The following is a 24,485-nucleotide window of genomic DNA, read 5'->3' on the forward strand; positions in this document are numbered from 1 at the left end:
AAGAACACCAGGTAGGCCAGCAGCAAATAAAACATGAAGTTCTTGCTGAGATCCCAGAAGCAGGGACAGATGTGGGGTTTTGCCTGAGTGGGAAAGGTAGGCAGCGTGGACCCCATGAAGGGGGTTCCTGAAGGGCTTCCCAGCACCTAAGGAGTGACCCTTTCCCATTGACCTCGTAAGAATTCGGCACAAGCTTGTTATTTTCATAGCTTTCCAGTCCAGTGCCCCCACCCAGGAGGAGGTAGTTTCAGTCCAAAGTTCTCCCCGTTATAAGGAGGCAGACTGGCCTAACCCAACTCTACTTCTTCACGCCCTCTCAGCCATTCCTCTTAGGTTCCCTCCCAGGCCTGGAACCCAAATGAAGGGGAGAAATAACTACTTCTGACCCCCAACCCCACCCTATTTCCCTCCTTTGCAAGGCCTTCTGAGTTGGCAGCTCCACAGGAATCTCAGGCCAGTTTAGGCCCTTCTCCCCAAGGATACATGAAGAGTTCAACTGGCAACATTGTAACTGGTTTATGCTGCATTTTGAAGTGCTTTCTACATATTCGCCCAGAGGCTCTGCTGATTTCACTTATGCCCAGGCTATAAAATGCTTTCCTCTCATCCCCCAGTAGAGCACTGGGATCACCACTAGGCCTAGGGGGCGTTTCAAGGGTTTAATAGACTGGGGGAATGGGCAACAGAACTGGCTACCTTAGAGGCTCTGGAATGCCCCCCACCCACCCACCCGCCAATGAAAGGAAAGTCAGGCACCACCTAAAAGGAGTGGTCCCTATCTAGCCCCAAGTTTGGAGCAGAAAGGGCAGGTCCACTCTGGCCCAAGTGACATTGTTAGATCCTGACACTTCCCCCATCACTGCTTCTTGCCAGGGTGCCTCTTCACAGTTCCCATGTGGCAGCAGTAGTGGCAGAGGCAGAAGTGTACTTATTGTAGATTGCAGTACAGATACATGGACACAATCATGGCAGCCAGCTGGAGAGGGAGGAACAGGGAGAGATGAGGGGACATGATAGGGATCCTGAAGCCTGTCCCACAGACACCCTACCTGAGGCCCAATTAGGTCTGTTTCCTCCAGAGAGGCCTCAGATGGGTTGAGCAGCCCTGGTCTCGTGCCCGTATCCCAGTCCCAGCCTCCTCATCTGCTTACCTCGAGGCCCCCAATTCCAGCTGCCACACCACCCACGGTGACTGCATTAGTTCGGATGTCATACAAAAGCTGTTGGAAACAACCCTTCAGGAAGAGAAAAGAGCATTTATAGTTGGCAGCTGCCCTACTCCCATCCCTGTTCGCCACTCTGAGGCCATGAAAACTCCCCACCCACTCGTGCCAGCCCACACCTCTACTTTTTGGTTGTCAGCCTTTTCCTTGGTGCAGGTTTCATTGGCTGTGTTGGTGACGTTATTGCAACAGAATGGGGGAAAGGCATTGTTCTCTCTGACGTAGGGCGAGTCCTCAAAATCCGTGTAGTTGGTGAAGCCACAGCACTTGAGCTGAAGACAAGATGAGGGTGGAGGTGGGGCCTTGCTTCTTCCTCTCCACCCCAAAACCTCCCCCAGCCAACCTTACCTCTGTCATGGTGGTGTTCCACACTTGAGTGAAGTCTTTCTGGGAACCATAGTCTTTCTTGATGGCAGGCACTACCAGCAACGTCAGGAAGTGCTCAGCCTGGGTGAGGCAGGCCAGTGTTTAGGGGTTGGTACAGAAGGTGGCCATTCACAGGCCACAGCCCACTCCCAGGGTTTTGCCCAATTTTCTTCCCTTCCTCCATCCCAGTGTCTCACCATTGTGGTGTACACCAAGGCGACCACAGCAGCTGCAACCTCAGCAATGAAGATGAGGAGGAGGATGAAGAAGAACTGAGTGGGGAACAGGGATCTGGATTTTAGGGAGAGACAGTCCCTCGAGCCCTCCTTGCCCTAATCCACCCCCCGGAAAAGTGAAACAGAGGCCTTAGCCTAGGGGAGTCCAAAGCAGGGTTTGGGAACCCCAGGGCCTGGTGTCAAGGGCAAGGGGACTCTTGGTCATGGGCCTGTGGAGCTGGGTTTGACACACCGTCATGAGGGCACACTTGCTCTCAGTCTGAGCACCATAGCAGCCCAGGAAACCAAGAGCAAAGACCACAGCGCCGGCTGCGATGAGGAAGTAGCCCACGTTGACAAACTGCATGGCACTGGACGACAGCGGCCCGAAGATCTTCAGAAAGGATGCCCCATCGATTGACACCCAGATGCCCACTCCCAACAGGGCCGCACCACACAGCTGGGAAGAGAGAGGTCAGGCAGGCCTTAAACAGTGCTGACAAGTAGCTTACTATCACACAGTTGAGTAAGAAGGATGGGAGCTGAGAAACTTCCCTCTTTATTGACTAGGGAGTCTAAAACCTCATCCTGTAAGGAGGGGAACATCCTCTAGAGCCAGACAAATGGGAGCTGGGATGTGCATAGCTAGGATCAGGCTGCACACCTGGGCAGATATAAAGGCGATCAGGGGTTCTAGAAATATCCGCGGGGGGGGGGGGGGCCAAACCTTTCCCTTACTGCTACCAGGGTCCTGCCACATAGCTAGGATTGAAAATAGGCAGATGAGGTCCCAGCCTCCTATTTCCTTTCTGGGTGATGGGTGCCTAGAACATCTCTGTCCTCTGATAGGTGGAGACGGGGCGGGTAGCAGAACAGGCTCAACAGTCACCATAGTAATAGAGGCAGGGCTGAGGTTCCACCTGCTGGCAACCTTGGAGAGGAAGGAGTTTGAGAAGGTTCACCCACCTGAGGCCCCATTTGGCTCCCCTCTAGAATCCAGCTTCAGGCCTCATCCAGACAAGACCTCCTTGCCTCACAAGAGGAAAGTGAGGCACTAGTGGGAATACAGCCAGAGTTTCTCTTAAAGGCTGTCTAACTCAACTCCAAACTCAGCGGGAATCCTGAGGCCCAGATTGAGGAGGGCCCTGTGCAGTTGCCACACATCTTAGAGCAAAGCCTCCCGGCCCAGGGCTTCAGTGGATGAATCAGCCTGACACCACCTTGGTGCCTAGTCCTCACTTGCCAGGAATAAAAGCTGAGACTAGAACGGGAAGTGAGCTGGCAGATTGTGGCTGGATTCCAGGCATGTTTGCCCAAGGACAGAAAGCTGGACTTCTAGCCTGCAGGGTCAAATTTCAAGGAGCTGGAGGTCTGCCCTATCCTGCTCTGCCCAGCCTGGCAAGGTCTGGGTAAGAGAGGCCAGAAATCAAACCGGATTTGCCTTTAACCCTCTCAGGGCAGAGCCTCTGCCGTCCAAATCCCTGGAATCCTATTGCCTCCTCCAGATACATGGATAAAGACTAGTTCAGGACTGGCACAGTGGCTCATGCCTGTAATCCCAGCACTTTGGGAGGCCGAGGTGGGAGAATCACTTGAGCCCAGGAGTTCGAGACCAGCCTGGGCAACATAGTGAGACCGCCTCTACAAAAACTTTTTTTTTTTTTTAATTAGCTGAGTATGGTGGCACACTCCTGTAGTCCTAGATACTCAGGAGGGTGAGTGAGGCAGGAGAATCCCTTGAGCCCAGGAGGTTGAGGCTGCAGTAAGCCACGATCATGCCACTACACTCCAGCCTGGGTAACAGACAAGATCCTGTCTCAAAGAAACAAACAAAACAACAACAATAACAACAACAACAACAAAAAACAAGTTCCCTGCAGCCAAAGGAAGCCCAAGGCACAGACCACATCAGAACTAGAGAATCTACCCATGCTTCTAAACTAATCAATATGTATATAAACTCTGTTGCCCAGACTGGAGTGCAGTGGTGTGATCTCGGCTCACTGCAACCTCCATCTCCTGGGTTCAAGTGATTGTCCTTCCTCAGCCTCCCGAGTAGCTGGGATTACAGGCATGCACCACCACATTTTTGTATTTTTAGTAGAGACGGAGTTTCACCATATTGGCCAGGCTGGTCTCAAACTCCTGAGCTCAACTAATCTGCCCACCTCAGCTTCCCAGAGTGCTGGGATTACAGTCGTGAGCTACTGCGCCCAGCCCACTTCCTCACTTTTACTTACGCTAACCTACTCTAATGTGGCTCGGGTCTCTGGTGACATACTGTGCTAAATCCAGTGAACATTTCATGGGCCATATTCTCCTTGACCTCTCTGATAGCTTGCTCTCCTTGTTTTCCTCTCCCCCTCCCACTGCTCCTTCTCCATCTCCTTCACAGTGGCCTTTTCTTTTTTTGCTTATCCCTAATAAATTGGGTTTCCCAGAGTTCACTTTCCAAGTGTTCTCATCCACTCCCATGGCTTCAGTGGCTACCTGTGTGCACATGATTTTCAAATACCCATGGCCAGCTCCAATCTGAGCTGCACCTCCACTGGGTACACAGCTGCCAGTGGGACATCCCCTCCCACAAACCAGGCCCCACCCCCTGCCATCTGGGTTGCTCATGCCAGAGATATGGGCGTCATCTCCAAGACCCCTTGCCCCTTCTTCTACCCCTCAGCCATCATCCTAGAGCTTTGGCCTTTGTCCACTTTGTCCGTTTCTCCCTATCTCCACCACCATCTCCAGGATTTATGCCTCATGGCTCAGCTTCTCAAACATGCCCTATGCAATCTGTTTCTGGTTTTCTGAACAATATCGAGTTTCGTTACTTCTGGCCCTTTATGCAAGCTTTACAACTCCCCCACCAAGCGCAATTTCCCAGCTTCAGCTATTTCCTCCAGGAAGTATTCTCCAACCAGGCTGAGTTCAGGCTCCTATAACCTCCGTCCTAAGCCCAAACACACTGTGTTGTTATTATCTGCCTATCTGGCTTATTGGAGCTGAGCTCCTTCAGAGCAGAGAAAGGCTTTGCTTACTTGCCACCCCAGCACCCCTCATGGTATCCTAGACAATGAATGTTTGTCAAATGAATAAGGGCTGCTTGAGATAGACCCTTTGCTCTGATGAGATGTAGGCCCTCCCACCTTTCAGCTCCTCATCATACAGAAGAATTTCCTCTGTACTGAATTTCCTTCTGTGCTAGGTGAACTTGGGTGGAGCCCTTCTATTTTCTGGGTCCCCAGTGCCTATAAAGTGGGGAGAATCATTCCTGGTAGCTTACTCTGCCCTGCCTGAAGCCTGGGCTAAAGCTTTGTGGGAGAGAGGGGTTGCCCCAAGCTTCTCCATCCCCTTTTTCATACACACCCCTGTATGGCAACCTGGCTGCTGCTGGGACTAGGAATCAGCAGCATTTGGGGAGACCTCTGCATCCCACTCATATGGGGACACTTGCAGGACAAAGCCTGGGCATAGCAGTCTCCCATTCCCAGCTTAGTCTCTGCTCAGCTTGTGACCTGCTGCTGTGGGCAGCCCCGAAGAGTCCACAACGTCCATACTTACAAAGATGAGCAAATTGAAGAGGATCATTATGGTCTTAATGAAGCTGACGCACTGCATCGTGGCTCCTGGGAAGCAGACATGTGTGAGTTAGGGCCTTGGTTCCCCTGGCCCCACCTGGGCTGGCCCTGGCTTCAGATATTCAGCCAGATATGCCAGACCCCAGGATCCTGAACCCATATCTCACCAAGCTTCTCCTGTACCTGGTCTGACACCACTGACCTTTTCCCAGTTTCTATCCTAACACCCTTACCCCTCTATACTACCCAGGACCTCCACCCGCACCTGACACTCTGAGATCCTAACACCCCAGGTTCCTCCACTTGCACACCCAGCCTGACTCCCACGCTGCAGGTCACTCCATGCCCTTTCCTGGCACCTACATATCCTGTGCTCCTCCCCACACTAACCCCAGACCCTCTCAGAACCCTCACTAGAGCCCCTCCAGCTCCCCAAACCTGTTTCCAGATTGATATTTCTTCACAGGATAATCTCTATCCCTATCCCATTACCTGTTCAGGGCTCTTGGCAGCGAGTTCTGAAAGAGGGAACTGCTGAGGCTCACAAAGGACAGAGCAGCTCCAGGGAGTTGCCACTGAGTGGTCAGGCAGAGGGACGCCTGGCTCTCACACACCACTGCTCACCTGCAGGAAGGGTAGGCGCTTTAAAGCCTCCTTCTGCCCGCCTGCCGGCCCCACCCATGGCCAGTTAGCCTCAACTTGCCCCTGCTGCCCCCTGCTGCCTGGAGACTGATCCCCACAACCACCGCCTCAGCAGGCCTCCGCCTGGCAACACCAGCCCTGGGCAACGCCCCTCCTGATCTCAAGAAGCAGCCCAGGGCTGGGGTAAGTGACTCCCCGGAATGTCTGTGTGCCCTCCACCACAACAGTGCAATGTGCTTCTTACCCTGCACCTGCTGATACACTCATACATACCCTCTGTGCTTATGCTCACATGCACACGCATCTGCCCATGCTGCCATCCATATGTTCACACAGCAAGCACCCAGTTACATACATAAACATGTACTAGTATTCCTGAATGCACTTGAGTGTGTGTGTGTGCGTGCATGCGCACACACGCACACTAAACTCTTTGTGGACTGACTCCCAGCAACTAACAAACAACAGAATAATATCTGACGTATGTACTTACGTATCTCTCTCTCTGTCTGTCATACACACACACGCGCACACATACACACACACACTCCCTCTCTCTCTCTCACTTTCAAGGAAATGACCGAGATTTGGCAGCTTCTGCTCTCTCCTCCGAGTAGCAAATAGTTCCTAATCCTCTTCGCTCCATAAAACCTCACATTCCCCATTTTCCCCTCTCTTTATCTTTGCATCTCCTCTCCCTCCGCATCTTTTTATTTTTCCCCTTCCCAGTCTTCTCTTAGCTCTCTGAGTACACCCCTTCCCTTTCTGCCAGTAGGTGGCACCACGGTCCCATGAAGGAACCACCCCCAGTTCCAAGGCTCCGTGATCCCATCTTTATCATTCCTAGTGGGGCTGCCTGACTGCTTCCTGCTCCAGCACTCCTGATGTAGAGTTGCGGGGAAAAGTCCTGGCTTCCGGGTCATTCAGACCAGGCGCTGGAATCCTGGCTCCGTCGCTTATGAACTGTGTGACCCTGGGGACTTTTTTAGACTTGGTTTTAAACTTCTGTTTGCTGGTCTTCTGTGTAACAATAGTTATGGGCTTTTCAAGTGAGATTTTCTTCCTGCTCTGGAAGGAAGGGACAGTAGGGAATGAGCACAGAACAAGAAGGTCAAAGTGGAGAGAGTCACAGGCAGTGGGGCTACGAGATGGAGGAAATTGAAATTTTTTTTTTTTTTTTTGAGACAGGGTCTTGCTCTGTTGCCCAGGTTGGAGTGTAGTGGCACCATCATGGCTCACTGCAGCCTTAACCTCCTGAGCTCCAATGATCCTCAGCCTCCCAAGTAGCCAGGACCACAGGTATTTGCCACAACGTCCAGTGAATTTTTTTTTTAAACAGACTAGGTCTTGCTGTGCTGTCCAGGCTGGTCTTGAACTGGGCCCAATTGATCCTCTTACCTCAGCCTCCTAAAGTGATGGGATTACAGGCATCAGCCACTGTGCCCAGCTGAGGAAGTGGATTTCTAAGTTTGTTTTGTTTTTATAGTGGAAGAAGGCAGCTGAAGAGACAGAAGAGAGAGGGGCTAATAGTATTACAGACTACACTAATAATACTGATCATATTTTATTTTTTATTTTTATTTTTTTGAGACGGAGTCTCGCTCTGTCGCCCAGGCTGGAGTGCAGTGGCGCAATCTTGGCTCACTGCAAGCTCCGCCTCCCGGGTTCACGCCATTCTCCTACCTCAGCCTCCCGAGTAGCTGGGACTACAGGCGCCCGCCACTGCGCCCGGCTAATTTTTTTCTATTTTTTAGTAGAGACGGGGTTTCACCATGGTCTCGATCTCCTGACCTTGTGATCCACCCGCCCCGGCCTCCCAAAGTGCTGGGATTACAGGTGTGAGCCACCGCGCCCGGCCCTGATCATATTTTAAATGTCTTGCATATATTAAGGCTTTTTTTCCTCTTCACTTTCCACTTTCCACTTCTTTCCACTTCACTTTCCACTTCTCATGAGATAGACTTTCTTATCTCCATTTTTAAATATGGGGAAACAGAAGCACCAAAGGGTCAGGTACTTGCCATGATCACACAGGTTGTAAGTGGCAGAGCCAGGATTCAATCCCAGTTAGTCTGGCACCAGAGCCTACATCTTAACCACCAAGCAGACTGTCTACACTGATGGAATCTCTAAGGAGGCAAGCAAGCCTGGTTTCCATAAAGAGCAAGGGAAGAGGCCTTAGTCTGACCTGAGGAAGAGGAGGAGCAGGGGCAGGTGGGTTTGTAGTTACAGTTGCTAGAAGCTGATGGAAGCAAGGTCATATTCTAAGCCTGAGGATGGCAAGAGTAGAGGCTGGAGAAGGGGATGGGGGAAAGATGAGGTTTGTGAGGGTGGTACTAAGGGTCCTACAGAGTCCTGCAGGAACAGAAAGGAGGGTGAAGCTGGGAAGGGGGCCTTTGAGGAGCAGAGTAACAGGGAAAGGAAGAAGGGACTGAGGAGTGGAAGGAGAAGGAGAAAGTCTATTTTTTTTTTTTTTTTTTTTTTTTTGACGTTGTCTCACTCTGTTGCCCAGGCTGGAATCCAGTGGCACAACCTTGGCTCACTGCAACCTCCGCCTCCCAGTTTGAAGCAATTCTCCTGCCTCAGTCTCCTGAGTAGCTGGGATTACAGGTGCACACCACCACGCCTGGCTAATTTTTGTATTTTTAGTAGAGACAGGGTTTCACCATGTTGGCCAGGCCAGTCTCGAGCTCCTGACCTCAAGTGATCCACCCACCTCAGGCTCCCAAAGTGCTGGAATTACAGGCACGAGCCACCGCTGGCAGCTTTCTCTTTCATTCTCAGGAAGAATCGGGACCAGATTACATTCATCTATGGCCCTGGTGCTCAGCACATATGAAGTTGTTAGTGAACATTTTCTGAATTAATGAGTGCAGAATAATGAGAGTTAAGTGCTCTGGGTTTTGGATCTTGATCATCATGGATTTGCTTCCTGCCTGCCTCTAATTGTGAGACTTCACCTCACTGAGCCTCAGTTTCCTTATACAGTGGATCCTCATTATTCACAGATTCCATACCTATGAATTTGCCTGCTTACTGAAATTTATTTGTCATTCCCAAACCAATACTTGTGGTACTTTTGCAGTCATTAATGGACATGAGCAGAAAGGCAAAAAATTTCAGCCATCCAACACACATATTTCCAGCTGAGGTCTGTTGAACAATAAGACTCTCCGTCTTCTTATTTCAGCTTTCATAGATAAACAAATGTGATTTTTGGTGGTCTATTTAGTGCCGTGTATTCTCACATTTTTTGGTGTTTTTTGTTGGTGATTTTACTGTCTCAAATGGTCCCCAGTTGCAGTGCTGAAGTGCTTGCTAGTGTTTCTAAGTGCAAGAAGGCTGTGATGTGCCTTATAGGGGAAATACGTGCTTTAGATAAGTTTCATTCAGGCACAAAGTATAATGCTGTTGGCCGTGAGTTCAATGTCAGTGACTTAGCGCTATATATATATATATATAATTTTTTTTTTTTTTTTGAGACAGAGTTTCACTCTTGTTGCCCAGGCTGGAGTGCAATGGTGCAATCTGCGCTCACTGCAATCTCCACCTCCTGAGTTCAAGCTATTCTCCTGCCTCAGCCTCCCGAGTAGCTAGAACTACAGACACCTGCCACCACACCCAGCTAATTTTTGTATTTTTAGTAGAGACGGGGTTTTGCCATGTTGACCAGGCTGGCCTTGAATTTCTGACCTCAGGTGATCTGCCCACCTTGGCCTTCCAAAGTGCTGGGATTACAGGCATGAGCCACTATGCCCAGCCAACAATGTGTATTAAATAACGTGTCTCCACACATAAAATCAGGTTATATATATAGATCAGTTGACAAAAATATTGTGACCAGAGGGTTTCAGGAACCTAACCTCGCATTTACCCTTTGTTCAGTATTTACTGTTTGTGGTGACTTTATAGAACATTACTGGGAATAATGAGAATTGACTGTATATAAATAGGTACAATAGTGGCATATCCTTAAAAGTAGCTGTGAGATTAAATGAGATAACGTTGGTAAAGTGCTTAGCACAGTGTCTGGCACATAGTAAGGGCTCAAAAAACATTGTTAATATTGTTACTATATGGATACGTGAGAAAGTGAGGAAGTGAGTTCCCCCTCTAGAGCCTCTTTCCCAGGGGGCCAAAGTGAGGCTGTCTGGGTGTTGGGCTGGCTTTTAGGCCAGACCCAATAGAGAAGATTGTGAAGGAGCCTGACCCATGAGGAGGGGTCAGGGCCCACGACTTGTAATAAAGGGCCCTGCCCTTATGCAGACTTTATATGTCATAGAGGCCTCAGCTACCCTGGCCACCAGCATCCCCCAGGCACAGTGCAGAAGCTCCCTGTGCCCATGGGGCCATCTCGGCTTGTCCGTGGCCCTCGGCCCCAGGGCATGCGTTCCCCCTACCGCAGACCAGGTATGGGCTGGCCCAGGCCCCGGTTTCCCAGGATGTTCAAGTGTAGCCGCAGAAGATACCAGCAGGGTGTCCAAGGTCGAACTGCCAGCAGGGCAGCCACCAATCCTGCCACCATGGCCATGGGTATCAACAACACCCACACTGACACTACCATAGTGTGGATCTTCCCACCTCAAGGTTAGCCAGGGGGCCTGTGAGCCAGGGTGGGGTTTTAAAAAACAGAGCCACTAGGCTGGGCACGGTGGCTCACGCCTGCAATCCCAGCACTTTGGGAGGCTGAGGCGGGCAGATCACAAGGTCAGAAGATGGAGACTATCCTGGCTAACACAGTGAAATCCCATCTGCACTAAAAATACAAAGAAATTTAGCCAGGTGTGGTGGCACGTGCCTGTAGTCCCAGCTACTTGGGAGGCTGAGGCAGGAGAATCGCTTGAACCCGGGAGGCAGAGGTTGCAACGAGGCAAGATTGCACCACTGCACTCCAGCCTGGGCAACAGAGTGAGACTCTGTCTCAAAAAACAAACAAACAAACAAACAGACCCAGAGCCACTGAAGATTTCCCTACCTGGTTCTGTTTAGGCACTCCAAAGGATGATCTCTATGAAATACCACCCCTACATGTATGGTGGACTCTTGATGGCAGGCACCCCAAAGTGCTGGCAGCCTTAATGGAGGATGGATTGGCTGGAAGCAGAGGGTTTGGGAAGGGGCTAAATCCAAGGGGCAGGGAACTTCCAGAACTGCTGCTTTCCTCACACTCTTCCCTCTCCTTCCTCTCCTCAGTTCTCAGACATCTCAGGCAACCTGGGATTTTTCTGATCCTCTAGAAGTGCCCAGAAGCTAGCACAGAAGCCTGGCTTGCCCTGGACCTGCATCTCCTAGGGGCCGTGTGGGTGGTGAACAACAAATACAATCATTCTGCTCAAACTGCCTTATTCCTCACGCACGGAGGTGTTAACCAGCTGACTATGCAGGGTGTAAGGGGAGGGTTAGGGCTGAATACTTACAGGGAAAAGCTTCAGTGACCACAGCAGGGATCATAGTTAAGACAGTAGGAGGACAGGACAAGGTCAGCAACATAGACCATCTTTGGTCTCAGCTCTTGATCTGCCCCATGAAGTAGGGGCTCTCTTGCCTCACGCTCCTAACTGCACAAGGAGAAGGGTCTCTATAAACATCTTAGAAGGTATTGGGAGGCACAGATCAGAGACGGATAGGCTGGAAGACTGAACCCTCAGAGTACACAAGTATGAGGTGGATGTGAGGTGGTTGTGCCTCTGTGTGCCTGTGATGGTCAGCGTGGAGGTGGAGCTGCTGGTGTATGTGTCTGAGGCCGGGAGAATGGGAATATAAGCAGATGTGGCTGAATGTGCCTTTGTGATTGAATGTGCCTCTGTGACTGACTGTGAGTGTCAAGGAGTGTTTGTGAGGGTATGGTTGTGCCGGAGAGGACATCAGCCCTGGTAAGAAAAATGAAGGTCAGGAGGGGGATGGGGAACAGCTTAAAGGAGGAGAATGTGGAGAAGGGTGAGATTCTGAGAAAGGCATACTACCTTCAGCCCTTCAACCATTCTCTGAGGTCAGTGTTTTCCAGAACTGGCAGTTGAGCTGGGGTGCTTAGGGGTGGGGCAAGACTGAGTTTGAGCCCAGAAAGTAGGGAGGGTGCTAAGCTCTCTGGCCTGGGGATTTTCCATTTGGATTTCTGAGTGTGTGCTCATGTGTCACTGGCTGTAACCGGATTTCTGTGGGGTTGTGTCTTAGTAGCTGGGAACGTTGTGTGGGACTCTGTCTCTAATATGTTGCATTATGCATGGGTTAATGTGTGTCGCACCAGTCCGAGATCTGGCTCCATTTCCAGGCCTACCTTCCCAGGGGGCTAGGGAAGGGAGTGAACCCTGAGACTTTCGGTGGCCTGGCGCCCTGGGGTTCAGGAAGCCTGGCTAATGTCCTTTGCTGCCTGTGAAGGGAAAGTGAATTGTGCCTATGTCTGTCTACCCCAACTCTTGCCAGAGACTGGGACCCTGAGGGGGGTTGAGGTAGAAAATTCACTGACACACCATGCCCAGACAGTGCTGGGCTCCTCAGGGTATGGGATGGGGATGGCTGGACATCAGACAAACCTAGAAGGTGCTTGGGCCATGCTCAAGGGCCCAAGAGGGGCCATACATATAAAGATAATTGACACAGTTCACAAACACATGCAGACATGTGAATATAAGTGAACTCATAGACACACACTGCAACAAACGCACACATGCATGCAAGCACATACTATAAGCAGATATACGCAGACACAAATGCATAGATCCCCACACGACGTATGTAACAACACATATGCATGCCTCTAAATGAACACACACACACAGAAATATGCATGCACCCAGACACAAGCACACAAGCATCCAAATGCAGACACATGCCTTCACACTCATGCAAACCCAGGCACACACAGACATACACGCATGCAGACACACTCACCAGATTTCCCTGCCCCTGCGGCCCTGGGACCCAGAAGCCTCCCTGCCCTACATGAGAGTGTATAATATATGTGTGTGCATGCACTCATGCCCACGCTTATGTCTATGTGTATCTGTGTCTGTGAGAGTGTGTGTTTGTGCTCGAGTGTGTGTATGATGGGGGTGCTAAGCTGTGGGAACCAGATGACATCATCTCTTCCAGCTATTTTTAGCTGTATCTGCAATGATGTCTCCTTCACTGCCCCTCCCCCTTCAGGTTCCTAATTCTTCTCCCCATCTAGGCTCCCAGAGGCAGCAGCAGCCAGAGGGCATCCACCACCTCAGTTTAGGTGACTTCCCGGATGACTGGGTGCCGCCCACTCTCTCCCACCCTGCCAGAGTTCCCTGGAGGCTGAGAACACCAGGGTCTCAGGCTGGAAGGGCCTGAGTTAGCTGAGCTGACCTAGATGGTCTCCACCCCTTGGGGTGCCTCTGCTTCTGCTTTTCAATCTGCAACTCTGTGTCAGTCAACAGTGTCTGCTATGTGCCAGGGATGGTGCTAAATTCTGGAGATACAGCAGTGAGCAAGGCAGTGGGAGTTCTTTCCCAGAGCAGTTATAGCTCAGTGAGAGACATTACACAGATTATACAAGCTCTTCTTTAAATTGTGAGGAGGGCTCTGAGCACTGGTAACAGGGGCTCCTAGTCTGAGATGATGTTCTCTGCCTCTCTCTGTTCTTCCTTCTCCCATAAGTAGGATAACCTGAGGAAACCAGAGGGAATACACCCCTTACCTTGCACCCCTCATCCTAACAACCATATCTCCAGAATTCCACAGAGCAGCGCTTCCTTCTCACATCCTAGACTGTGGTCCCAACATGGCACTAACCCACCATCCAACTAACTGGTGGTCCATGACATTCATATCTCCTTTTTTTTTTTTTTTTTTTGAGACGGAGTCTCGCTCTGTCGCCCAGGCTGGAGTGCAGTGGCCGGATCTCAGTTCACTGCAAGCTCTGCCTCCCAGGTTTACGCCATTCTCCTGCCTCAGCCTCCCGAGTAGCTGGGACTACAGGCGCCCGCCACCTCACCCGGCTAGTTTTTTTGTATTTTTTAGTAGAGATGGGGTTTCACCGTGTTAGCCAGGATGGTCTCGATCTCCTGACCTCATGATCCGCCCATCTGGGCCTCCCAAAGTGCTGGGATTACAGGCTTGAGCCACCGCGCCTGGCCTCTCCTTTTTCTTTGTTTCTTTCTTTCTCTTTTCTTTTTTCTTTTTCTTTCTTTTTTTTCTTTTTTTTTTTTTTGAGACAGAGTTTGGCTCTGTTGCCCAGGATGGAGTGCAGTGGCGCAATCTCAGCTCACAGCAGCCGTCTTCTCCCAGAGTCAAGTGATTCTCATGCCTCAGCCTCCCTAGTAGTTGGGACTACAGGTGTGTGCCACCAAGCCTGGCTAATTTTTGTATTTTTAGTAGAGATGGGGTTTTGCCATGTGGGCTAGGCTGGTCTCGAACTCCTGGCCTCAAGTGATCCACCTACCTCAGTCTTCCAGAGTGCAGGGATTACAGGCATGAGCCACCCAGCTCAACTCTTCCCCTGCCTTCTTTTTAGGGACAGGGTCTCGCTCTGTCACTCATACTGGAATGCAGTGGCCTGACCTTGGCCCATTGCAGCCTCAATCTTCTTGGCACAATCTATCCTCCCACCTCAGTCTCACAAGTAGCTGGTACTATAGGTGCAGGCTACCATGCCTGGATAATTTAAACTTTTTTTTTTTTTTGTAGAAACATGTTCTCCCAGCTACTCAAGAGGCTGAAGCATGAGAATTGCTTAAACCTGGGAGGTGGATGTTGCAGCCGAGATCATGCTACTGCACTCCAACTCTTGGGTTCAAGTGATCCTCCCTCCTCAGCCTCCCAAAATGTTGGGATTACAGACATGAGCTACTGCTTGGCCCCCCCACCTCACTTCTCTTTGAAATATTCCTGTAGTCAGTCCCTGGGAGGCAGGCCACTATTCCCCATCTATAGATGAGAAAACCAAGGCTCAGAGATGGGGAGCTCTGGACCACACCTCACAGTGCCTGGGGAGCAGCCCAGGGGAGATGGCAGGCAGGTGGAGAAGGAAGTGGTGGCGCACTGGGACAGTTGGCACAGGTACAGAAGGAGCAGGCCAGGCCAAGGAATCAGGAGGTGAGGGGGAGGAGGACGATGGCCTGAGGGTTCATGCCAGGAGGAGGGCTTCCCGCTCCAACCAGCCTCAGGCAGTCACTGGAAAATCGGGTTTGGCAGCTTCAGCCATGTGCTGCAGGACTGGAAGAAGGTCCAGGCTGCTCCTGGGAGGCAACCTAGCGTGGGCTCTTCCTCTAGCCCTGAGTTTCACCACCTGGCTAGTTGGGGGAGTATTACTTTATAATTCTGGGGCCCTTTGGACTGTGAAGGGACCAGCTCTGGGCTAGAGGCAGGAGCCCGGAGCTTCGAGCCCGGAGCTTCAGTCCCGGTTCTGCCCAAGCCCTGATCTGACCCTTGGAATGTCCTGGCCCCTCTCTGCTCTAGAGAAATAGTTTCCCCAGACCCCAACTCCTGCCCCCCAGATTTTTCTGGGAGTCTGACTCAGGCACAGGAACACAGGGTCAATGGGTAAGGGCACGAACAGACAGCTCCTGGGGCGCCAGGCTGGAGGTCGCTTGTCACTAACAGGTCAATGGCCGGAAGCCCAGCTCCAACCCCACAATGCAATACCGGTCACCCCACCCTTACCAGTGCCCTCACCCACACCCCCACTTCCAGCCTCTGTTCCTTCCTCACCTCTGGGGAAGGCTGCAGGGCTCCCTAGGGAATTTCCCCTGGTTCCTCCACTGGCGCTCTGCCCAATGCTTAACCCTCCTTCCCACACCTATCCATTCAGCCAGGCCAGTCTCCGACAAAACTTTCTCTCCCTGGACCCTGGGGCAGGGCAAGGAGGGAAGGAAGCTGAGTGGAAGGCCTGCAAAGGAGACTGCTTTTCCTGCTGCCCTCAGGTACTGAAGCCCAAGTAAGAGTTTTTAGGACAGAGGGAGTAGACTGAGTGTTGGGCCCTAGGACTGGGCTTCCCTGGGTACTATCCCACCCCCTGAGCCTCGGGAGAGGTGGCAATGACCTTCCTCTGCACCAGTGTGGCCAGAGAAGAAAGCCTGGAGCTGAGACTTGCAAATTCTAGAAAACAAACACAAAACCAAGGCCAAGAGAGCATTGGCTACTATTACCAACAAAATTCATTAAACACAATTTTTAAAAATCATGAAATTCTAGATTCATGGAGTTCACAGTTATGGAATCTTAGCATCACAGAATTCTAGCATGGTAAAATCTGGGTTACAGAAACTTAGAAATTCAGAATTGTGGCATTACTGAGTTCCAGATGACAAAATTAGAATATCCTTGAAATGGACATCTTGAGAAATCAATTAATAAAGCCCTTACATTCAGATGGCTGTCTAAACTAGAGGATTTCCTGCTGGGGATGGGCAAAGGTGTCCGCACATGAACTCTGAGGGGAGGTAAGGAGCCTGGGACACATGAGCTTAAACCAGGGAGGGCCAGGCGCTGTGACTCACACCTGTAATCCCAGCACTTTGGGAGGCTGAGGCGGGCAGATCACCTGAGGTCAGGAGTTTGAGACCAGCCTGGCCAACATGGTGAAACTCCGTCTCTACTGAAAATACAAAAATTAGCCGGGCGTGGTGCCTATAATCCCAGCTACTCGGGAGGCTGAGACAAGAGAATCGCTTGAACCTGGGAGGCAGAGGTTGCAGTGAGCCGAGATTGTGCCACTGCACTCCAGCCTGGTGGACAAGAGCTAGACTTTGTCTCAAGCAAACAAACAAACAAACAAACAAACAAAAACCAAACCAGGCAGAAGACAGACTTTGTCCATGAGAACACATTTCTGGTTCCTGAAGATGAGGGGCAGGGGGCAGCAGGTGGGGATAGAGAAAGCAGAACTATACAAACAAAGACAACATAACCTAAAGAAAGAATGATCAAGTAGCATAATATGCTGACCCCAGCATCTCCAGCTTCCCCATAACTGGGGTTACCATCAGCCCAGGATATTTCTTTCCAAAGGTTAATAAGACTCCTTATCATATTGGAATGGCAACTACCCATGTCTGGCTATCTTTTTTGGGAAGAAAGGTACTGAACAGAAAATACTCCATGCTTTTCTCAGGGTGGCTGGGAGGAATAGACTGCCTTCAAAGGTGCTAAGCCCTGAGCCACATGATGCACAGCAAAGTCACTCCATGTGGTGGGGTTCAGAGCTCCCAGCAAGGCCCTGATAGCGAAGCCTGTGGAGAGCACCTGGGTGGGGTGGTGCCCATCTCTGTAGAAGGAGCCAATCTGGAGGTAAAATTTGTATGGGGACCCTTGTCCAATCTTTGGGGCTGGTTATTCAGCAAACAACAAAGGTATTTGCCTAGAATTTCTGGGAAACTACTGCAAACTCAGGAACCCAGAAGGAGCAGTTCCAAAGAGAGGCAAATGCCAGGCCCTGCTGGGCATGGGAAATGGGGCAATGTCAGCTGAAGATCTTCTTGCTCAGCTGCCTGTCCTTGGATCCAGCTCAATACCTCAGCCCTGACCTCTACTCACACGCCCATTTGCCTCCCTCTCCTTGCTTGCCTGCTGTTCTACCTACTTATACCTGCTGTATGACCTTTGGCAAGTTCTATCCCATCTCTGGGCCTCAAATCTCCTTTGCTGTCTTTTGAAGTCTATAACTGGGTTTAAATGCAGCTTTTAGGATTGCATATTCTTGCTTTTGTCCAGAGAAGTTTTAGCTTCAGGTTATCTCCATTCCCAGCTTCCAGAAAAAGTATCAGGCAGCTTCAGGGGAGAATGCAGGGAATAGGGAATAAAAATAATGCCCACATTTGATATCCTAAATTTGTCAATGCCTATGATGGGTGTTTTCATAAATCTTATGCCCACAACCACCACTCTGTGTGTATAAATCATTGCTCCCATTTTATAGATTAAGGAACAGAGGTCCAGGAGGGTAGATAAGATGCCTAAGATCATCCAGCTAGGGAGTAACAGAACTGGAATCTCAACTAAGTCTGTCTGAATCTAAGGGCTGTGGTTTCAAATTAGCATTACTCCATGAGGCTTCAATAGGTAAAACGTGAGTCCATGGATGACAGTTTCAGGAAGAAGCAGTCCATGCAACCCTGAGAGGCAGTGAGTTCCATTCATAAGTGTACAATAGGGGCTGACAGCTTCTCACGCTGTGAAAAAAGCTGAACCAAGGTTCCTTCTATTTGGGAACTCTGGGTAGTCTCAGCTGAGATTGGAGATAGCTGGACTGAATTGGGGGTGAGGAGGTTGGAGTGCAGAGTGGGGTGGTCCTGAACTGGTCTTCAGGGAGTTGAGGGTGAGGGGCTATGCCACTGTTCCTGGAGACAATGTGTTGAGGAGGGAGTGTAAAGGGGGCTTCTTCACTTTCTGGGATGGGCCAGTTCCCCCTCACCACCATCCCCAGCTGGAGCTGGTTGTCAGGCGTCCAGAGCCAGGGGCAGGGGGACTTTCCAGCTGGGATAGCATCATGATGTGTTGACACCCGATTCATTGCCTTGAGGTTCCCAGCAATCTTGCACAATTGCCTCAGTTAACTGATCCAAGGGAGGTGGGAGGATTTCAGATCCCCTGATTCCAGCCCGGCCTTGCCCTGCCCAAGGTTGGGTTATGCTAAGGAGGCTAGGCAATTCAGCCACTGACCGATAGGGTCACTGGCTCATAGCGTCGGGGATAGAGGCAGCCCTGGGGGTCATCTCATTTAGCTCCCTCACTGGAAGGGTGAAGAAGGAGTCTGAGGTCCAGAGAGGGAATAGGTCCTGCCAAGGGTTACACAGAACCACTGCTGTCCCCAACACTCCCCTTGGCACCGATGACACAGAACTGAATGAGTCCTGGTCCTTGTTCTTGAGAGCTTGCAGCCTAATGGAGAAAACAGATTTAGCAGACACACCAAGAAAAATGTCAGGACTAAAAGAGAGGCTCAGACTTTGTACACTAAGAGCTTAGAGAAGTAGGAACACAGACCCCCTAGAGGCTCCACAGAAGATGCCATAGGTAGCTTTTTTAAAAATTTAATTTAGTTTAATTTATCGATTTTTTTGAAATGGAGTCTTGCTCTGTCGCCCAAATCAGAGTGCAATGGTGTGATCTAGGCTTACTGCAACCTCTGCCTCCCAGGTTTAAGTGCATGCCTCAGCCTCCGAAGTAACTGAGATTACAAGCATGCGCCACCACACCCAGGTAATTTTTGTACTTTTAATAGAGGCGGGGTTTCACCATGTTGGCCAGGCTGGCCTCAAACTCCTAATTTCAAGTGACCTGCTGGCCTCAGCCTCCCAAAGTGCTGGGATTACAAGCATGAGTCACTGCACCCGGCTATAGGTAGTTTTTAAACTGGGCTTAAAGAATGGGCAAAATTTTAGCTAATGCAAAGTGGAAAAAACTTTCCTGATTGAGAAATGGCATGAGTGGAAGCGCAGAGCGGGCACTGATTGGCTGTGTGAGATGACTGAAGGGCAGTAGTATAGCCAGGGTCAGGACTTGAGGTCAGGATGCCTGTGCTCTGTGAGCACACAGTAGTCACCAAGGTGCAGGCCTCAGGGATATGGGGACCCCAGAAGCAGCAGGTAGGGGGAACCTGATGAGACTACAGCTGGGAGATTCTTAACAGTAGAGGTGGGGGCTGTTAGACTCACCACCTCCAGGCTGGCAGTTTCCTTTAATCCAAGACACACACATACTTGTACACAAAGCCTTTACCCTTATCTCCCTCCACGAGAACCCAGGCCCCCCCCTTGAGATCTGGCCTACAGGAGGAGGTTGCTCCTCACCCCGCTAGCTGCCTCTCCACCCAGGTTTCAGGGCCCGGTGCACACCCGCTTCGTGCAGTAGCTTCCTCCCCACTGCCCCATTTCCCCTCTCCCTACACCCTCGTCTCTGGACCAGGAAGGAATGGGGGCATCCAGAGCTTCGGAGCTTTGGCAGCAGCTAGCCTTCTTGCGGCTGCTGTGATGCAAATCCGCTCCGGATTTATTCGCGGGGCGTTCTTTCCGTAGAGCGAGGCGCACCCGGCGCCAGCGCTTGGCTGGAAGTGCCTTTCCTGGCCCTGACCCAAGGGCGCCAGGGCCCGGAACTGGGGGTGCCTTCCCCACTAAGTCCCGCAACTAGGGTCCTGGGCGCGCGGGTGGGAGCGAAGCGGGGAGTCGCGGGGTGGGACTATAATTAACCGCGCCGGGCGCTTGCTCAGGAAAAGGAAGCCAAGATCTTGAAGGACCTCCCGAGTCTGGTTGAACGCAGCTAGAAGTGCGGGGGCTGGGAAGCTCCTTAAACAGGCTGGACCCTGGTCTCGAGGTCTGAGCCTGGGTTCTGGTAAAGAAAATTTGAAGGTTTGTGGCTGGCGAGCATGTTTAAGGTTGGAGGCGTGGGGTGGAGGATGCAGAATCCACGTCCCCTATCCGGAAAGCGGCCCCATTGTCTTGCTTGTCCGTGTCTAAACGCAGTTTGGACACCAAGAGCGAATTCGACCGATCACTGTTCTCATCCTCGAGGGACCAGGAAGCCAAGCGGGCTCACCAGCAGTTACTACTCAAGGGCCTGAGAGCCTGAGGCTTCTGGGGACCGGAAGGAGGGGCGGGGGAGGGCATGCCGAACTAGGGGTGTGCTGTGTGCTTCCAGAGGCTTCAGCTTCAGGAAAGAGAACTGCAGTTTGTGGTGTAAAAAGCTTATATGACCTGGCCAGGCGTGGTGGCTTACGCCTCCCAGCACTTTGGGAGGCAGTGGCAGGCAGATTACTTGAGGCCAGGCGTTGGAGACCAGCCTGACCAACATGGTGAAACCCCGTCTTTACTAAAAATACAAACATTAGCCAGGTGTGGAGGCTCACACCTGCGTAATCCCAACTACTCGGGTGGCTGAAGCACAAGAATCTCTTGAACCTGGGAGGCTGAGGTTGCAGTGAGCTAAGATAATGTCACTACAATCCAGCCTGGGTGACAGAGCAAGACTCTGTCTCAGAAAAAAGAAAAGAAAAGAAAAAAAGCCTATAAGCATAGGAATAGACAGATGGTATTATTGAGTGCCTATGCATACCAGACAATGGGTGTTCACCAAACTGACCAAAAAGAGTGCTTCTTATTTTTCCTTGGTACCTTCATAATAAGAAAAGGACAATGAAGCTGTTTAAATTAAAAATAAACAAATAAATAGACCTGGGTTTCAACACTGCTGAGCCACTTACTGTTTGGCCCTGGAAAATTTGCTTCAACTTCTCCAAGCCTCAGTTTTCTTATCTGTAAAATAAGTATAATAGAGGCTGGGCGCGGTGGCTCACGCTTGTAATCCCAGCACTTTGAGAGGCTGAGGAGGGCGAATCACCTGAGGTCGGGAGTTCGAGACCAGCCTGACCAACATGGAGAAACCTCTTCTCTACTAAAAACACAAAATTAGCCGGGCGTGGTGGCGGGTGCCTGTGATCCCAGCTACTCAGGAGGCTGAGGCAGGAGAATTGCTTGAACCCAGGAGGCAGAGGTTGCAGTGAGCCAAGATTGTGCCATTGCATTCCAGCCTGGGTGACAAGAGCGAAACTCTCTCTCAAAAAAAAGGAGAAGGAGAAGAAAAGATGACAACGATGACCTAGGTGTTGTGAGGATTGAGTTAAGGCATCAGAGGTGTTTGAATAGTGCTCCCTAAATGGCAGTAGTAAGAACACTTAGCCTAGTTTGGGGATATGTGTGGCGAACCGGGGAGCAAAAAGTCTTCTGGAAGGGTAGAAATCTGAGCAGAATCTCAAAATATGAGTAGGAGCTGGTCTGGGGAAACAAAGGGAGGAAGTTACTCGGGAGGCTGAGATGGGAAGATTACTTGAGACCTCTCTGGGCAACATAGTGAGATCTTGTCTCTAAAAAAAAGTAGAAAACTTAGTCGGGCATAGTGATGCATCTGTAGTCCCAGCTACTCGGGAGGCTCAGGCAGGAGGATCCTGTGAACCCAGGAGTTTGAGGTTGCAATGAGCTATGATCATGCCGCTGCACTCCAGCCTGGAACACACAGTGAGACCCCCATCTCAAAAAAAGGGAGGGGGGAGGGGGGAGGAAGAGAAGGATGTTAATGACAGAGGGAATAGCATAAGCAAAACCAGGTAGGTAAGACTCAGAACAGAAAATCTGGGGAAATTACAGGTGTAAGACAGGAACTAGAAAGAGATGAGGTTAGAAAGGTAAGCAGGGATGAGACTGGGGCAAGGTAGGGGGCTTGGAGTTATTAAGGCCAGTTTTTTGTTGTTGTTGAAATAGAGTTTCACTCTTGTTTCCCAGGCTGGAGTGCAATGGCGCGATCTCGGCTTACTGCAACCTCCGCCTCCCGGGTTCAAGCGATTCTCCTGTTGAGGCTAGTTTTTATCCCGAGAGCCCTTGAGGGGTTTTCAGCAGAAGCAGGAGATAGGCTCCCTGTGGGGCAGTGGGGAGTCAAGGAAACCTGTGAGGAGGAGGCTGTGGCAATGCCTCAGGGGAGGGGGATAATGGCATGAACCACAGTGTTGGCCCTGGGATGGAAAGAAATGGATGGAGCCGAGAGGTACAAGTGACAGGACTTGGTGATGAATTGAATGGGAAACATAAATGAAAGGGAGGTTTGAGGATGATATCCTAATTTCCAGCTTGGGTCCTGGGTGGTGCTATTCAGTGAGACAGGGAGCAGGAAGAATAACATATCTGGGAGGAGACCAAGTTCAGTTTTGGACGTGCCTATGACCACACCCCTAGATAGATCCTCAATAATTGGAGTCCTGTAATCCTACCTGTTAACCACTCGTCCAGAAGATGGGAGAGGTATCATTAGTCAGGGCTGGTTGTTTGTTCCCTGGCTGTCGCTCGTTGGAGATCTGACTGGTGAGGCCATAGAGGTAGGGGATGCCACTGCTACCACTGGGTCGGGCCTAGTGAGTCTCCCTTTGTGGCCTGATCAGCCAGGCAGTTTCTCTGGGCACAATCATGTTATATGAGCTCAAGGATTGGGTTGTCAGACTGTTCCCAAAGAGAATTCAAGGAGGGGGACAGTGCTCTGTGCTGTGGAGATTACCGTCTCTATTTTACAGCTGAAGAAACTAAGGCTCAGGAATTGAGTGGCAGAGCCAGGAGGTGAATGAAGGTCTGCGTGATGTCGTCTTACAGTACGAGCTGCCACATATCAATGGTGACATCTGCTCTAAGAGGGCATGGAAAGCACCAGGGCCATGGTTCCTTGGGGTAGGAATGCCATTTGGGGAGTAGGGAGTATCAGGAAGGAGACAGGGACAGTTTCCTGGAGGTGGTACCATTTGTGTTGTCCTGGAAGCATCATCTTGTTTTCTGTTTCTCTAGCTAGCAATCATTGACAATCATTTGTTGCCTGCAGTGAGGGAGACCTTGTTGTCTGAAGGGGCTCTAGGCAGAATGTGTCCTTGGACCTCAAATTGGCAAGCTGGAATTCCTGCAGACAGCTCCCATATGCAAGCCTGACATGGGGGCGCTTCTACCTCAGTCTCTGGCATTGGTCAGCTGGGGCATCCCTTTTGCACTGGTACTTCATTGGCAGCTGGAAACCCAGCTGTCTATTCATTTTCATATCAGGGTCAGCACAAGTTTATGTTGTGTTTTCAGGTTTTATTTTACTTAAAAAAAAAAGCATCATGTAATACAGTGATAGATTCTGTCCAAAGAAGGACTGGCGATTATGAGAAAAACTTTCTGTGGATAATTGAGGGAAGGTTTTAAGACATAAAAGAAATGTCAATAACCTTCATCATCATCCATCAAGCATTTTCCCTCAGGTGTCTGAAAGGCTGAAGCAGCCTAATGTGGTATAAAGGAGTGGCCATATTCTTCATAGGTAAGAACAGGTGACTTCTCAAATAATGTTTAACTAATGTTTGTTCATTGTAGAAAACTTAAAAATACAGGCAAATAAAAAGAAAAAATATATAAGGTATCCTTTAAGAAATAAACAGTGTGGTCGGGCGTGGTGGCTGGTGCCTGTAGTCCCAGCACTTTGGAAAGCCGAGGTGGGTGGATCACTTGAGGTCAAGAGTTTAAGACTAGCCTAACTAACATGGTGAAACCTCATCTCTACTAAAAATACAAAATATTAGCCGGGCGTGGAGGCGCATGCCTGTAGTCCCAGCTACTCCAGAGGCTGAGGCAGGAGAATCACTTGAACCTAGAAGGCAGAGGTTGCAGTGAACTGAAATCATGCCATCCATTGCACTACAGCCTGGGTGACAGAGCGAGACTTTGTCTCAGAAAAAAGAAAGAAAAAGAAAAAGAAATAAACACTGCTCGGCCAAGCGCAGTGACTCATGACTGTAATCCCAACACTTTGGGAGGCCAAGGCAGGCAGATCATGAGGTCAGGAGTTTGAGGCCAGCCTGGCCAACATGGTGAAACGCCGTCTCTACTAAAAATACAAAAATTAGCCAGGCAGAGGTTGCAGTGAGTCGAAATTGTGCTACTGTACTCCAGCCTGGGCGACAGAGCAAGACTGTCTTGGAAAAAAAATAATAAATAAATAAA

General features: G+C 50.5%; 2 protein-coding genes across 3 annotated transcripts; one reads left to right on the forward strand and one right to left on the reverse strand.

Moving 5' to 3' along the window:
- Nucleotides 1-501: 501 nt before the first annotated feature.
- Nucleotides 502-12,023, reverse strand: TSPAN1 (tetraspanin 1). 2 transcript variants are annotated; one of them, XM_007978917.3, is made up of 9 exons: nucleotides 11,439-12,023; nucleotides 5,872-6,003; nucleotides 5,363-5,427; nucleotides 2,058-2,264; nucleotides 1,787-1,861; nucleotides 1,572-1,670; nucleotides 1,343-1,495; nucleotides 1,152-1,235; nucleotides 502-976 (listed from the first exon to the last, which is right to left on the reverse strand). In XM_007978917.3, the coding sequence occupies exons 3-9, from the start codon at nucleotides 5,417-5,419 to the stop codon at nucleotides 929-931; spliced, it is 723 nt and encodes a 240-aa protein (XP_007977108.2). In that variant the 5' UTR covers nucleotides 5,420-5,427; nucleotides 5,872-6,003; nucleotides 11,439-12,023; the 3' UTR covers nucleotides 502-928. The 2 variants fall into 2 exon arrangements, with proteins under 2 accessions (XP_007977108.2, XP_007977112.2); XM_007978921.3 differs by lacking the exons at nucleotides 5,363-5,427; nucleotides 5,872-6,003; nucleotides 11,439-12,023 and adding an exon at nucleotides 2,771-3,114.
- P3R3URF (PIK3R3 upstream open reading frame) lies at nucleotides 10,348-11,440 on the forward strand. The gene is made up of 2 exons (XM_037999137.2): nucleotides 10,348-10,608; nucleotides 11,215-11,440. The coding sequence occupies exons 1-2, from the start codon at nucleotides 10,365-10,367 to the stop codon at nucleotides 11,256-11,258; spliced, it is 288 nt and encodes a 95-aa protein (XP_037855065.1). The 5' UTR covers nucleotides 10,348-10,364; the 3' UTR covers nucleotides 11,259-11,440.
- Nucleotides 12,024-24,485: the final 12,462 nt, after the last annotated feature.

This window comes from Chlorocebus sabaeus, chromosome 20 (assembly GCF_047675955.1).
Source record: "Chlorocebus sabaeus isolate Y175 chromosome 20, mChlSab1.0.hap1, whole genome shotgun sequence".
NCBI lineage: Eukaryota > Metazoa > Chordata > Mammalia > Primates > Cercopithecidae > Chlorocebus > Chlorocebus sabaeus.